This window comes from Ursus arctos, unplaced genomic scaffold (assembly GCF_023065955.2).
Source record: "Ursus arctos isolate Adak ecotype North America unplaced genomic scaffold, UrsArc2.0 scaffold_7, whole genome shotgun sequence".
Lineage (NCBI taxonomy): Eukaryota > Metazoa > Chordata > Mammalia > Carnivora > Ursidae > Ursus > Ursus arctos.
In genome coordinates, this window is record NW_026623089.1 from 11,155,923 (window position 1) to 11,172,546 (window position 16,624).

Sequence of the window (16,624 nt, forward strand, 5' to 3'; positions counted from 1 at the left end):
GAGCCAAAGGCAGACACTTAACCCATTGAGCCACCAAGCGCCCCATAACGCATATTTCTAATGTTAGTTGACCATCATCCTTTGGGAAAGCCTTTTCTTCGAAGTAGTGTGGTGTATTGACGACAGACCTTGGTCTGAGAGTCAGGAGTCCTGTGTTTTAGTTATTAATTTGCTAACTGGGAGAATGACTTCAGCCAAGTATTTTACCTCTCTTGGTTTCATTTTATGAAATAAAAGTGTTGCTTTGAAGGTCCATTTCCTGACCTAAAAATCTAAGATATTATTACTTTAACCTTAAAACTAATATTTTATGATTTTGGGGTGTTATTTAATCCCAACAACATGATTTCTTTTTTTTTTTTTTTAAAGATTTTATTTATTTATTTGACAGAGACAGCCAGCGAGAGAGGGAACACAAGCAGTGGGAGTGGGAGAGGAAGAAGCAGGCTCCTAGCAGAGGAGCCTGATATGGGGCTTGATCCCAGAACGCTGGGATCACGCCCTGAGCCAAAGGCAGATGCTTAACGACTGCGCCACCCAGGCGCCCCCCAACAACATGATTTCTTATCTCCTGTCAGGTCTATGAAGACTGGGATTGTTTCAAAGTCAATGATGTTCTTGAGTTATATGGTGTCCTGTCTGTGGATCCTGTGCTAAGTATACTAAATAATGATGAAAGGTGAGTGTGTTTGTTCTTTTTTGGGTAACTTTGTTTTGATATAATTTCAAACTTGCAGAAAAGCTGGAGGATAGTTGTAAAGAACTTTCTCCCTTTACCCAGATTTATTAGTTGTTAACATGCCGCATTTGTTCTGTCATTCATTTGTGCTCTTACATATGCACATTTTTGTATATGAAACGAGAGTAAGTTGCATATGTTATCCCCTGAATGCTTGAGTCCATATTTCCTAAGAACAGAGACTTTCTCCTATACAGAGTACTGCTATCAAAATTAGGAACTTTGCCATAAATACATAGTACACTAACCCACAGTCCATACTTAATTTCACCAGTTATTTCAGTCTTGTTCCTTCTGGTGTTTTTTCCCCTCTTCCTTTTTCCTGATCCAGGATCCATAGGGTCACATGTTCCACTAACCTGGCACAGTCCTCAACTTTTGTCTTCCCTGAACTTGACACCTTTTTTTTTTTTTTTTTTTTTTTTTAAACAAAAATTCGTTTCTCATAGTTCTGGAGGCTGGGAAGTCCAACAGTAAGGTGCTGACAGATCTGGTGTCTAGTGAGGGCCCATTTCCTGGGTTGCAGATGGCAACCTCGTGTCCTCACATGGCATTTCCTGGGTTGCAGATGGCACCTTCATGTCCTCATATGGCAGAAAGCCTTGACACCTTTGAAGAGTACCCCCAGTCATTTTGTAGACTAGCTCAGTTTGGGTTTTTGTGATGAGATTCAGGCTGTCGTATCAGGAGGCACGTGATGTAGGTGTGCCCCGTTACTGGTGATGTTAATTCTGATCGTTTGGTTGAGGGGGCACCTGCCAGCTTTCTGTTCTATAGAGTTACCGTTTTTCACTTTGTAATAAATAATTTGGAAGGAGATACTTGGAGACTACATTAATATCCAGTTTCTCATTTAACTTTCATCCACTTAGTTATTTTTTAAAAATTTTATTTGTCAGAGTGCATGCCCACAAGCAGGGGGAGCGGCAGGGAGAGGGAGAAGTAGGCTCTCCACTGATCAGGGAGCCCACTGCAGGGCTCGGTCCCAGGACCCTGCGATCATGACCTGAGCCAAAGGCAGATGCTTCACTGACTGAGCCACCCACACGTCCCTCATCTACTTATTTTAATATCCATTGATGATTTTTTTTAAGATTAATTTATTTAGAGTGAGCATGAGCGGGAGGGGCAGGGGGAGAGGGAGAGAGAATCTCAAGCAGCCTCTGCGCTGAGTATGGAGCTCAATTCGAGGCTCGATCCCACGACCCTGAGATCACAACCTGAGCTGAAACCAAGAGTCAGACGCTCAACTGACTGTACCACCCAGGCGCCCCTATCCATTGATGATTCTTGAATCAGTTATTACTAGATGGAGATTTTCTATCTCAGTCATTCCTTCTACACTTGTTTATTGGCATTCTGTTAGAGATTTTTGTTCTCTCGCATTTAAGTAATTGTTTGTATCAGTGTGTATGTTAGTCTGGTGCTTGAGGTCCAGATGATCTCATTTGGCTAGTGGGAGTCATTGTAAGCAGGCTCGGGGGCCTTGCTGACATGACCTTCTCATTTTTGAACATATCTTTTCTGACACATTATGCTGTTTCAACCTCATCTTGTCCTTCCCATGCTCTAGCTGCAGTATCAGCCATTTTTCTAAGGAGCATCAGTTTCTTTTAGTGAGGAATTTTATTTAAAAGTCAAGATCTGGGGCACCTGGGTGGCTCAGTTGGTTAAGCATCTGCCTTCGGCTCAGGTCATGATCTCAGGATCTTGGGATGAGTTCCGCATCAGGCTCCCTGCTCAGCGGGGAGCCAGCCTCTCCCTCTCCTCCCCACTTGTGCTCTCTCTTGCTATCTCTGTCTGTCTCGCTCTCTCAAATAAATAAAATCTTTAAAAAAAAAAATTAAAAAATGAAAGTCAAGATCTGAGTGCTTGTGTGCTCATTGGTACCAGGATTGGTATTGCTTCTGTGCCCTTTTAGTGGACAGGGCTAGGAAGTGCATATACATGTACACTGTATGTGTACAAATAAATGCACATTTTATACCCATACATGTATATCTTCATGTATTTTCAAGTCTGTCAGAACTGTGCGTTCACAGTGTTTCTAATTCCGGTTCTGCACGCAGATGTCCTCCCTTTTCCCTCCCATGTTTGTAACTCTTCTTCTAACAGAAAGAAGCTCGACTCTGATTATTCTCAATGTATTCCTCAGTGCAGAGAAGGTAATTTCAGAATTGGTAATCCATACCATTGCAAAAAAACAAACCTCATAACTTGAGTCCAAGATTGGTTTCTACTTTTTATTTTAGAATGAGGTGTATAATCAGAGTGCTATGTCTAACGTTACTAGGGTGAGTTTTCTTCCCCTTTGGTTCTTTCGCTTATTATTCATTTTACGTAGTTAGGCTCATTTGTTTCCATTCACTTCAGAGTTTTCCTTCTATCCTTATTGTTTTGATTTTTAAGTACAGAAAACGCTGATACTGTTGCCTAAATCACAGCTATACACAAAGAATGCAGGGGTGTCATCCTCCCTGCCCAGTTCCTACTCACCCTCCGTGGGGAACCAACCTGTTTTTGCTTTTATTTTTCCTGTGTTTTTTGCAAAAATAAGTAGACACGTGTATATTTTATTTCTCCTTTATTATATAAAAGTTAGCATGATGTATATATTCCTTTACACTTTCCACATTTGGTAATCCTGAAAATCCAAATCTTCCTCATTCTTTCTTGTTTTGAGTTTGCCGAAAGAATGGAGTCATACCCCCTACACAGTAGTTTTCTTGTTGATACTGGACTTTCATCTTGGTTTCCCTGTAAGAAGAGCTTACTTTTCACCATTAAAAATAAGGGGGGGAGGGCAAATTTTAAACAACTTTAACTTAAATAGCATTCCTTAATAAGAGTATAGCAAATTGCTTGTCTTGGCTGTTTCTGGTGATGATGATTTTCCTGCTTCAGCCACTTCATTGGTTGAAGCTGCTTAGTGCACAGAGAGCTGGATGGCTTGGGGTGCCAACCTGGTTTGGCCATTTACCAGCCATGTGACTTCCGCAGGGGCTTGGTTTCCTCATTGGAGACCAGGGTAGGTGAGGCGTTAACGAGTTGGTGTGTGCACGGCGAAGAACACTGCCCGGCACGTGGTCCAGACCACGTAAAGGTTGTCGCCATCCTTGTGTGTAAGGAGGGTGGCTGTGTGAGTGGTGACTGTAACCTGCAAAGTCTGCCGTTCTGAACACATTGTAGTGATTTGTTTCAGTTAGATCGCGATAGATCTATCATCTGCTAATTTATTTAGCAAATCTGAAAAACTCACACTTTTTCACTGCTTGACTACTCACTATTCACGGGAGGTGTCATGGAGGAATAAAATTTAGGAAGAACAATTAGCAAGATAAGACATGAATGGATCTTCCACACTGAATAATTAAGATACCTAATGGTATCCCATTAATTGCAGTTATAGCATACTCAGTAAAAGTGTTCTTGTTCTCGAAACATACATACATAGCCTCGTATGACCTAACTGGCCTGAGATCTTGTGTGACCTGACAGTTGAGAATGAGGAGCCCTTTTCCATTAAGGAGATACACAGGTGGAACCGTTCTTGGCTTGAATTCTCATTTTCAGAGATAAGTCTGTGAATTGAAGCGTTCTCTCTCCGTAGGGATGCGTCTTCACTCCTGGATCCGATGGAATGCGCAGACACCGCCGAGGAGCAGAGAGTGCACAGTCCTCCTGCTTCGTTAGTGCCAAGAATTCATGTGGTTTTAGCCCAGAAGTTGCAGCACATCAATCCTTTACTGCCTGCTTGCCTTAACAAGGAGGAGAGCAAAACCTGTAAGTGTAAGTGCTGACGCCTCAGGAGCCAGAGACCGTGAGCCTCAGACTGTGAGCCCCTGTGCGCGTCGGGAGCTGTCTGTGCCCTGTGCTCCCGGTGGGGCTGAGCCGGCCGGTTCCTCGTGCCTCAGGTTAAGTTTCTCTAGTAATTGCCGGGACTCTGGCCCATTTTCCTTTATGTTAATTCTCTTTATTAAAATGAGGCAAAAAAAAGTTTACAGGCTGTCTTACTTTGAAGATTGGCATCCCTTAATGACCAATATTTAGGTCTACACTAGTTGTCTACTGACTTTAGTGCTTTGTTCCACTTGGGTTTTTTCCTCCTCCTTAGCCTGAGACACTTGGGAGGAGCTGGTATGTGTGTTGTGAATGTGGTCTCCCTCCCTTCTTCAGTCGTTTCAGGTTTCATGTCCGAGTTGTCTCCGGTCCGAGCGGAGCTGCTTGGGTTCCTCACGCATGCGCTTCTGGGAGACAGCTTGGCCGCTGAGTACCTGATACTGCATCTCATCTCTACAGTGTAAGTGCTGTGTTCCCAGTGGTGGGCAGGGGCAGTGGGGGTGTTGTTGAAAGTGGAAAAGAGCGGGAGGTTGTTCAGGTAACTTCTGTGTTCTGGTTTATTGGCTTCGTCATCAGATGGTTTTTATTCATGCAGTGTGACAAGTGTTACACGAAATCACAGAATCCTTTGTCCACCTTATCTGTTTCACATTTAACCTTATGTTTATGTCTCCCTTAAATATAAGAGCCATAGTCAAAGAACCTGGCTGATGAGTAAAAGGAGCTATTTTATTCTTTTTGCATTCTGAATTCTGTTTATACATCCCGAGGTTCTGCAAGGCCCGGTGTGCACACATCTAACCTGTATGCTGAGGTGCTCCCCTCCTTGCACTCCACTGTAGGTCTTGGTTTCCTGATTTCAGAAGTAACCTGTGTTTTCAACAAGTTCCAGGAGTATAAAGAAACTGGAAATCGGCTATCATCTCACCCACTTAGAGATGATATCTGTGAACACATTGGCTCATGTTTGTTTCATCTTTTCTTGTTTACGTACATGTACATCCCTGCACAAGTCTCCATGGTTCTCTAAACACTGATCTTGTTTGTATCATTTAATATATCTTAAACATTCTTCCTTTGTAATCCTTCATGAACTTTTTAATGACTGCACGGTATTTCATCGTAGACCATTGTCCTAGTTCCATAAATGCTAGGTTTCCTAGTTTTCCTCGAAGTGACTCTGCAGTCAGCGTCTTGGTATTCCACGTCTTTCCTCGGCTAGGACTTCAGACTGAGTACATAATGGTTCAGTGCACAGACTCTGGAGCCAAACCCCGTAGATTCGAACCCAGGTCTCCCACATCCTGCTGTGTGAACTCGGGCATGTTCCCTCAGATTTCTGTCTCAGATTTCTCACCTATACAGCGAAGATGACCTGCCTCAGAGAGTCTGGGGATTAAATGAGACATTAAGCGCTCTGAGCAGTCCCTGGCACACGCTCAGTGCTCACATATAAGTACTGGCTATTATTTTTATTGCTGTTATTCTGATAAATGAACCGGTCAGAGTAATTCACCTTTTCTTTTAATTACAATATTGTGCTAACCTTATTTTGCTTTTCGATGGAAATCAGGAAATCACCTGAATATCTTACGGGTTGGTATCTTTTTTTCTAGGTATTCAAGAAGAGATGTTCTTCCACTGGGAAAATTCACAGTTAACTTGAGTGGTTGCCCGCGGAATAGTACCTTCACAGAACACTTGTACCGGATTATTCAACATCTTGTTCCAGCAGTAAGATCAATATAAATATTTATTAGAAATCTGAATACCCTGGGGTGCCTGGGTGGCTCAGCCAATTAAGCGTCTGCCCCTGGGATAGAGCCCCACGTTGGGCTCCCTGCTCAGCGGGGAGCCTTTTTCTCCCTCTTGCTCTCCCTCTGCCCCTCCCCCCTCTACTCGTGTTCTCTCTCCCTCGCTCTGCTCTCTCTCTCTCAAATTTAAAAAAAATCATAAGAAGAAACCTGAGCACGTTTTAAAAATCCATCTAATTGTCTTTCATTCAACCCAAGTATGTAACTTTGAGATTTTAATCTTACTAAGGGGAAACAGCCTGCCAGGTTCCATAATTTACATACTCATCCCTAAACATTTCACTTTTATTTTATGCCTTAGCAGAAATTTCTGAGTCTAACAGCACAATTGCAAGTAAATCCCTTAAAATTATGCTCTGGGTTGATGCCAGTTTGTGCAACTTGGTATCCTTTGTTTGCATTAAAATCTTTAATCTTTAAACCTAAATTACAGGAGCATAGTTCATGTAGCTGAGGTAATAAAGAGCTTTATCTCCATTGTCCCAGTTTTAAATCTTGTTTGGAAGGTAGAGCTGCCTTGGTTTGCCAGGGTGTGTGGAATGCAGGTTTTCTGTGGTGGTGAGACGTTGGGAACGAGGGAGTTGCTTCTGACTACTCATGTGACCGGCAGCGTTCATCACCTCTCATTTTGTAGATTTAAGAGGTTAAAATAGATCATTCATGTGACTGTGTCATTGGAGGGTAAGTGCTAGCGCTCTTCCAGGCCCTAAAACAGCAGTGGACCAAACAGACCAGGATTTCTCACACTCCTTGACTCACTTGACACTCTGAAAAAATTGAGGACTCAAAGAGGTATAGCTTATCTGGGTTGTTTTTCTTATCAGTCTACCGTAGTAGAAATTAAAACTTAAAATACACTAAAATAGTCATGAAAATAAATCAGTTACATACGAACATAAAATATTTTTGTAACAAGAGCTGTTTTCCCAAATCAAAAAACATTAGTGATAAAAGTGACGTGGTTTTGAATTTTTGCCTCTCTTTAATGTCTGGATTAATAGAAGACCGCTGGATTGTCAGATCCATTTCTGCGCTCAGTCTCTTGTAATAGGATGTTTTGATTGAAGTATATGAAGGAAAGCTGGCCTTTTTGAATAACTGTGGATATTCTTTGGTACTAGACCAAAACTGCCCATCGAAGGATAGTTGCAAGTGTGAAATCTGTAATCTCCTCAGTGAGCTTGTTGTACTCTGCTGTAGTAAATTCATTGGTCTGTCTTGCACATTGAATGGGTCTTTTATCCATACATGACTTTGACCTCGTGGACTCCATAAAAGTATATCAGCAACTCCTTGGGAGTTCCCTGGACCACAGTTTGGGAATTACTGAAATAGATTTTAAATTATTGTGGTAGAAGACTGATATAGGTAAATACAGAGTATGTTGTTGAGGTGCCATGGAGAAGAGTAAAGGCCCAGGAGAAGGGGACTAGGGGGCGCTGGGCTAGGGTGGAGTTGCTCGTGTATACAGTGTGGTCCGGGAAGGTCTTGCCTTCCGGGAATTCGGGGAGATGATGCAGGTGTGGGAGCAAGCCACGTGGCTCTGTTGGGGGGAGCGTCCGTCCTGTGAGCGGTGGGAGAGCAGGCCCGGAGGCGCTGAGGCAGGTCGGAGGCACGCCGACAGAGGCCAGTGTGGCTGGTGTGGAACGAGTTGTGGGGAGGAGGGCAGGAGGTGAAGTCCGAGCAGCAGCCTGGCGCTCATGCTTAGGACACGCGTACGTGTTCACGTGCGGAAGTTGCCTGTGGCAGGTACGCAAGGTTATCGCGTGGGGGGGTATTTCCTTTTTGATCTTTTAATTTGCATCGCTTCGTAGTAGGTTTGTGGGTTCGACCCTTTCATTGTTCCCATATCCCGCTCCCTTCCATTCCTCTTGTGTGTCTGTGTCTAGCGCCAAACTCTGGACGCTTGGCTCGTTCACGTCCTGGTTGGTTTTCACAGTAGGTTCAGCGTGAGCGACCCGCGTCTGTCACGGGGAGCGAGCCCCTGCTGCGCGCCCCTTCTGGTTAGACAGACTGCTTCTTTAGGGCTTGTTTGCTTCTGTCCGTAATGGGGTCCCAGCCCTCTGCCCGTTGCTTTGAATCACTGAGCCGTAGTACAATAATCCCGTACATTCTGAAAGTTTCTCTCTTCCTCAGCGCCCTTCTCGCCAGCCCGGTCTCCACCCTTGCCACACACGGGTGATAGGAGGGGAGAGTGGAGTGTGAAGCAGGGTGCACAGGCCCTTGAGTGGTGGCGTGGGGGGCTGGGGGGGCGTTGCGGAGGGTCTGCCAGATCCCGTGCTCAGACGACGCAGCCTGCAGCACGTTCTCGGACCCGCAGCGCCCGGCGCCTGCTCAGCGTGCTCTGCTCCTCAGCTCTCCTCGCGACGGTTCGTTCCCTGGTCTGCGGGAGGCTGAGGCAGGAAAGGGATTTTAATTTGAGGAGCACCGAAGGAAATTAAGCATTTCTCTCCCCATCTTGAATAAATATTTTCTGTTTAGCTGGCCTGTGGTGGTTGTAGGTAGAAGAAGTTAAGCTTCTGAATATTTGGTAAATGTATCTGACAACCTATCATTTGTTTCTGGTTCGCTGGTAACATAGAAATTATTGAAGAATACCGAACAAGACAGTTGAGAATAAAGCAGCTCATAGATTTAGTGAAATTTTTATTTAAGATGTAGATTTATCATTTAAGGTGTATATGTAAGATTTTTGCTTAAAGAGCTCAAGAAGCCTTGAAGCTACATCCTTAGAAATTGATACGATCTTTCCTTATACACATATGGAAAGTATTTAACCTCAAGTATGTATTTTCTTTAAACAGGGAAACTCTGTTCCTTGCTCATTAAAAAATTTCTCTTTGCAGTCTTTTCGTCTGCAGATGACTATAGAGAACATGAACCATTTGAAATTCATCCCCCACAAAGACTATACAGCCAATCGCCTGGTCAGCGGGCTCCTCCAGCTGCCGAGCAACACTTCCCTTGTGATTGATGAAACTCTCCTAGAGCAAGGGCAGCTGGACACACCAGGTATGGACGTGGGTGTCTCCCTTCATTTCTAACCTCCTGTGAAAGCCAGATCTGGTAATGACTTTTAAAAGAATCACTGATCCAGAGCCACACATTTCACAAGTACTTGAGATTAAGGCTTGCCATAAGAATCTGTATAATGTGGGAATTATAAACTTACAGACTGTGTACATCAGCTGTGTTTTGTCGTAGGCAGTGACAGAACAAGGACATAGCAAGGAGCTCTTGAAAGGCTGAGAAGGGAGGAGATTTTGCCTTCAATCATATATTGGCTAAAAGGGAAAATGTAGAGAAGATCTAATAAAACATTTTTTACTGCCCAATATGAAGTTTAAAATTTTTTTTCAGAGAATCTCTGAAAAAAAAAAATAGGTTGGAAGGTTTGAACTAACCTCAGTTATGGGAACTTGTTATAAACTGGCAAGGAAGCAGGTCGCTTTATTTGTGCTCAGATGAGTATTGAGAAGACACTTTGCTGGCGGTAAGTTCAAGAGGTAAAGGTAGAAAGAAGGAAAAATAGTGTGGATGGGGTATCCTTAAGGCACAGGTGAGTATAAAAATCAAAATTCAGTATCTCTTTGCATAAAAATCATTTTAGTTCTACCGTATTGTTCTAGAGCTGTGGACACACCATATAGAAAGTGATTGTACTTCCTGGGAACCTGTCTTGTGCGCAGTTGGCATACCAGATGCTAGATTAGATTTTGGGGGGTCTTGGCCCCAAAATACATTTGTTTAGCTTGACCAGTATTGTCTGTGAAGCCTATTACTTAGTGAACATTTAGCTTAGGAAGTTGAGCAGTGCCTCAGATACTTTTTTTTTTTTTTAAGGCAGTAGAAACCTCATGTCTTTTTTTTTTTTTTTTTTTTTTAAGATTTTATTTATTTATTTGCCAGAGAGAGACAGCCAGCGAGAGAGGGAACACAAGCAGGGGGAGTGGGAGAGGGAGAAGCAGGCTCCCAGCGGAGGAGCCTGATGCGGGGCTCGATCCCAGAAGGCTGGGATCACGCCCTGAGCCGAAGGCAGACACTTAACGACTGCACCACCCAGGCGCCCTGAAACCTCATGTCTTAATGTCAGTAAAACCAATTTGTTTAGGTGATTAAAACCAAATAACAAAAAAAATTTTTTTTTATTTTCTAGGTGTTCATAATGTGACTGCGCTGAGCAACCTAATAACTTGGCAGAAGGTGGATTATGACTTCAGTTACCACCAGATGGAATTCCCCTGCAATATTAATGTTTTTATTACTTCGGAGGGGAGATCACTGCTACCGGTACGATGAGACATTTTAAGATGGAGGGAGGTTACATTGGAAAGATACCCTATATTTTTGTTTTGTTTCTTGGTACGGCTTATTATTGAGAAGTTAAACTTCTTTCAAAATTGGGACTGCTGGTTATCAGGAAGAGAATTGATTACTTTGTTCCTGCCCTGAGGATGAAAACCTATCTGTGAAGAACCAGATATGGCAAATCACATGCTACCAACAGCCAGCAGCACCTCCCACATCCAGGCGTAGAAAGTAGAAGCTGTCTATAAATTGCCTGATTCACATCTAGACCTTTGTTCTTACTGCCTCAGTCCCATTGTTTTCTGTCAATCTTATGTGAGAAATATTTCAGAGTTCCTTTTAAAATGTTCCCGATGACATGATAATTATTTTTATGCTCTGTGGTGAAATGCTCTGGTTAATCATCAGAGTCACTGATGAAGAGAGCTTTTAAATTGAGTTTTTTCATGATGAGAAGTACGCCCAGTTGTTTAAAAGGTGTATAGTTTCTCTGTAAACTCGTGTTCACTGTGATTTATGAGACATTACCTGTGAACGAGAATGAAGTGGCCCATGTGTAAGTTTTCTGTGGGAAAGTGTGATTTGCTTTATGTGGTTTCTAGAAAGGCAGATCAGTAAGACATAGAGTACACATTCCAGGATTAAGGAAACCTCAGAAACATTTTAATTCACTGCTTTTTAGAGGTTGGCTACCTTTTTATGCATTTACCGATCCTGTTGAGGAAGTAAGTGTAAGTAACAGAGAAAGGCTCCCTTTTGTGATTATCGCATGGTGCTTGTAAATTAACGTTAGAAAGTGACCTCCCCCAGTAATGAAGAGTATTTCCTGATTCCTTCACGGGCTGATATGGACAAAGCCTCCTCCTGAAATTTTGGATTAACTTAGGAACGTGGAAAATACTGTGTCCTGTTTCTCTCTCCAGGCAGACTGCCAGATCCACTTACAGCCCCAGCTCATCCCCCCAAACATGGAGGAGTACACGGACAGCCTTCTGTCCGCCGTGCTGCCCTCCGTGCTGAACAAGTTCCGCATCTACCTGACCCTTCTGAGGTTCCTGGATTACAGCATATCCGATGAGATAACCAAGGTGCGTTTGGGGTAAAAGAAACGATTTCCCTGTGTTGATTTAGATGGTCTAATCACCTGTGGTTTCCTGTGACTGCTGGGAGGTAAGTTTGCTGTTTGGTCTCTGTGTCTTCTGTCTGTTGTGCTCCATCAGCGCATTTATAATTCTTCTTTTATGCTGTTGTCTTTAAACGAGAGGGAAAAAGTTACAAGGAAAGAGACCTTTGTACTGCTTTTTATATTTACCCGTGTCGTTTTTACTGGTCATCTCTGCATGGATTCACGTCACCGCGTGGCGTCCTTTCATTTTGGCCTGAGGAACCCTCCGTGGTTCTTGTAGGGCAGGTCTGCTGTGACTAGTTCTGTTAAGTTGTTGCTTATCTGGGAAGGTCTTAATTTCTCTATTTTTGAAGACCAGTTTTATTGGATGTGAAGTTCTTGGTTTGTAGACTTTTCTTTCAGCACTTTTTACGTATGTCCTCCAGTTGCCTTCTGGCCCCTATAGTTTCTGAGAAGTTCGCTGATTTCTGGAGAGGCTTCTTGGGGCACAGGGAGCCCTTTGCTCTTGTGTTTTCTAGACTCTCCTTGGCTTTTGACGGTTCAGCTGTGATGTGTCTGTGGGTGTGGATCTCTGAGTGTATCCTACTGGAGTTTATTGAGCTGCTTGAGTGTGCAAAGTAATGCACATCTTGGGGAAGTTTTCAAGAAGTTTGGTGAGGTTTTGACCATTATTTCTTTAAATTTCTTTCTGCGCCTTTCTCCCTCCTCTCCTCAGTCTCCAGCACCAGTCTCCAGCGCTCCTGTATGTGAGTGGTGGTGCACTCGATGGTGTCTCAAAGTCACTGAGGTGCTGTTCGTTTTCCTCCTCCCTTTACGTTCTCCTGCACAGACTGGACCTTTGCAGTTGACCTCTCTGCACGTTTACTGGGACTTTGCTCTGCCTGCTGCACAAAGCTGAGCCTCATTTCTACTGAATTTTAAGTCTCAGTTATGTTGTTCAACTTCAGAATTTCTATTTGCTTTTTATGTTTTTAATGACTTTATTCAGAGAGAGCGAGTGAGCAAGTGGGGGAGGGGCAGAGGGGGGAGAGAGAATCCCAAGCAGACCCCGAGCTGAGCGTGGAGCCCGATGCAGTGCCCCATCCCACAACCCCAAGATCACGACCTGAGCCAAAACCAAGACTCGGACGCTTCACCTGCTGAGCCACCCAGGCCCCTCTCTACTTGCTTTTTAAATATTTCTTTTTCTCTTGATACTTTTTATTCAGTGTGACATCATTCTCATATTTTGTTTTAGCTCTTTATATGTGGTTTCCTTTAGTTCTTTGAATATATTTAAAGAGCTGATTTAAAGTCTTTCTCTAGGGGCGCCTGTGTGTCTCAAGCAGTTCAGCGTCTGCCTTCGGCTCAGGTCATGATCCCAGGGTCCTGGGACTGAGCCCCACATCAGGCTCCCCGTTCGACACGCAGCCTTCTCCTCCCTCTCCACCCCTTGCGCTCTCTTGTGCACGCTCGTGCTCTCTCTCTCTCAAATAAAATCTTAAAAATAAAGTCTCTGTCTAGCAAGTCCAATATGTGGGCTCCCTCAGGGAGGGAGTTGACTTCTTTGTTTCCAGTGAAGGGGTCCAGACATTCTTGTTTCTTTCTATGTCTCATTTTTTTGAAAACCAGATATTGAAATGCTAGGCTAGTTCTGCACTGGGGGCTCCGCCCCTCTCTGGGGTTTGTTGTTGCTGCTTATTGCTTAGACTTTTCTGAATGAACTCTATAAAGCATATTCTTTGTATGTAGGTCCTGGAGTTTGTGAGCTCAGAGGTCAGTGATCAGATAGAAATTTAATTTCCTCAGATGCCTAGAAACAGGTCTCCCAGTCAAAGCCAAGGGCTCTGTGTCTACATGGCAGGCCTTCAGCACTGCCACACAGTTCACCACCGTGACCCACCCTTCTCTTTCTGCTTGCACAGAGAAGGTCACCCCGGATAGCTTAGGGCCTGCTCCGATCTTTGAGTATGTGCACGGCCCTTTGTGTGGCCTTCTGCATTCCTGGGGAGGTAGAGATAGATCGTCCTTTGGGGGCTTTTGGGAGGGAAAAATTCTCATGTCCTAGTTTTTTCTTGTAAGGGTTTTGGTTAGCTGCCTGTTTGCCCCAACTAGTATCCAGTGTGTGAAGCAGCCAAGATGATCAGTAATGGCTTCTGATTGTTTTTGATAAATTCCCTGGGAGAAGAGGCTGTTGACATTGGGTAAGCGGAGTCAGGCTGAATAAAGACGGCCTTGAATGTGGATTCTCGCGGGGAACCACCCTGTCTCGTGGTCGCCAGGCTGTTCCTTTTCAGTGCTGCAGGAGTGGGGGGTCGGGTGGATAGGGAAGCTAAAATGCCTCAAAGCCCAGTGTTCTTTCTTGAACAAATGCTCCCTGTATTTTGGTTAATTTTCAGACTTTTGAAGAAGCAGATTTTGATAGTTTTTGCTAGTGCTCTGGTCCTCTTCAGCGGTGGGGGCAGTTTTCTGAGGCCCTCCCTCCCTCTGCCGCTTTGGCTGACATCACTCTCCCCCGTGGGCCGTGCACGTTGCTGACCTAGGTGTTTGCCTGGCCGCCCGCCAGGCCTGTGAGCAGCGCTATCCCTGCGGGTGCGGCGTGCCTCTCAGTGACTCCTCGTCTCCTAAGAAGCCCGCGCAGCAGGCGGACTTCCTCATTTCGCATCAGCCCATGGGCCGAGTTACTTCGCTTTTCCCTACGTAGTGCGCGGCGTTTGTTCATAAGCGCTGGTGTGAAAGCCCCTTCCTCTCTCGGTGCAGGCAGTTGAAGACGACTTCGTGGAAATGCGCAAGAACGATCCTCAGAGCATCACTGCCGACGATCTCCACCAGTTGCTCATTGTAGCTCGGTGAGTAGTTAGTGTCCATAATTGCTGTTCTAGTAAGCTCTGTGTGAACCTCCCAGTCTTTAGGAGTAACTGAGGCAGATTTCTACCAGTGGAAATGTTTTGCCTTTAAAAACCCTGTGAAAGGGTTTAGTGAAGGGGGTTTGTGTTTGGCCAGTGACCAGTGGAACAGGCTTGCTTTTTGTCTCTAGACTTCAGAGATCCCTTTGTGGAAGTCTAACTTGGCTCTCGACTTGTATGTAGCCACCGGATGGTCTTGACCCCTAACCCAGTATTCCTAGGTTCTTTAAAAAAAGAAGAAGAAAGAGAACTACATCCTGTCCTGGGTCTAGACTTAAATCCATTTCTGTGTTTCACGCCAGGTTTCTATCTCTCAGTGCCGGTCAGACAACACTGTCAAGAGAGCGATGGCTCAGAGCAAAGCAGCTAGAGTCTTTAAGAAGAACCAGGCTTCAACAGCAGAAATGTGTGAATGGAAATGAACTTTAAAGATCTGACACCTGGGAGAGTAGTGGGCAGATTGTAGCCACATTATTGTAAAATTCAAATACCATTTATACCACATTGTTTTGTAGATAATTTGTATCAAAAACCAATGACTTTTCCTGAAATCAAGCCTGATAACATCTGAAGTTTATATAATATTCAGTAAGGGCTTTTACCTTACTGATTTTATGGAGCTTTTGATTGTTTTATAATTATATAAATTAGTAACGATGTACAAAAATGTATTTGATATTAAAAGTTTAATATTGATAATGTTGCTGATACCATTTCCTTAGTCTCAGCTAAGTCATAGGCCAGACTCTGTTGAAATGTTAATGTCAACTTCATTTGAAGAAAATTGTTGGAATTCCAAAGTCAGAGGAGTTGTTCACTTCAGATTTTTACAATGTCTTTCCAATTAACGGTAGGTCTGAATGTGTTTAGTGGTCCAAGTTTGGGGACTGGGGTGTACCTGCCATTAATTCACATGACTGTGTGAAATTCTGTAGTATCATTTCCCAAACATTTGACCACAGAAGTTTTTTTCCACTTAACAGTTGTTAATAACCTGCAAAATTAGTCTTTTACATGGCAGTGGTTCCCAGACTTTTGGATTTCATGGACCAGTAACATTTCCAAAAATTTGGGGGACAGGGTTGCCAATGTATTTTGCCAAGTAATCTGAAAGAAACCACTGTATTATCACAATTTTTTTTTTCATAAAAGGGCAATCTCAGAATGAGAGTCCTTTAAATGGAATAAATAGCTTTTTTGGAAAAAACACTACATTGTCCTTATTTTTCTCATTTCATCCCCGTGCATTTGGGAACCACTGTTTATGGGACTTAAGGGAATGCTGCCTTAGGATAGGTGGTTTTACCCAAATAGGAAGAAAGCAGTTAACTTTTTAAAATATGCCTTCTGTAGAAAATAAAGTTTTAAATTGTTTTCCTAATAATTGTCATTTAGTTGCTTTGATGATTGTATTGGATTTTAAACTTTTGTGTAAGTTTTTCCATTAGTTCCAGATGTGTTAGTCAACGAACATATCTGCTAATCCAGGAATACCCAATAAAGCTATAGGTAAGTTTTTCCCAGACCAATTACAGATTTAACGTCAAAGTGTTTGTTTTTTTCAGATTTTATTTATTTGACAGAGACAGAGGGAGAGGGAGAAGCAGGTTCCCCACTGAGCAGAGAGCCTGATGCGGGGCTCAGTCCCAAGACCCCGGGATCATAACCTGAGCCAAAGGCAGATGCTTAACCGACTGAGCCACCCAGGTGCCCCTAACATAAAAGTTTTTAAAGTAACAAAAATATCATTACCCATACCAAGAAAGCAATTTAATACAGTACAGTAGTATAATTGTGGCATCAAGAATGTTTAGAATGTTTAGACCATTACTTTTTATAAGGTAGCAGTGGTTACATATGAAGATTAGTGGGGGTTTTTTTTTAGCCAGTAACTTACCTAGTGGGAAACATG

The 16,624-nt window shown here is 43.5% G+C and overlaps 1 protein-coding gene across 2 annotated transcripts in view; it reads left to right on the top strand.

The window, feature by feature from the left end:
* The window catches only part of MCMBP (minichromosome maintenance complex binding protein), a 47,063-nt gene extending 30,967 nt beyond the window's left edge, over window positions 1-16,096 (top strand). The window contains exons 8-16 of one of the 2 annotated variants that reach the window (XM_026494267.4): window positions 579-679; window positions 4,350-4,528; window positions 4,916-5,039; window positions 6,196-6,313; window positions 9,240-9,405; window positions 10,550-10,683; window positions 11,625-11,789; window positions 14,567-14,655; window positions 15,015-16,096. In XM_026494267.4, coding sequence (XP_026350052.1) covers window positions 579-679; window positions 4,350-4,528; window positions 4,916-5,039; window positions 6,196-6,313; window positions 9,240-9,405; window positions 10,550-10,683; window positions 11,625-11,789; window positions 14,567-14,655; window positions 15,015-15,141 — 1,203 coding nt within the window. In that variant the 3' untranslated portion in view covers window positions 15,142-16,096. The remainder of the gene's footprint in view (window positions 1-578; window positions 680-4,349; window positions 4,529-4,915; window positions 5,040-6,195; window positions 6,314-9,239; window positions 9,406-10,549; window positions 10,684-11,624; window positions 11,790-14,566; window positions 14,656-15,014) is intronic. The other variant, XM_026494269.4, reaches the window with a different exon arrangement.
* The last annotated feature ends 528 nt before the right edge of the window (window positions 16,097-16,624 follow it).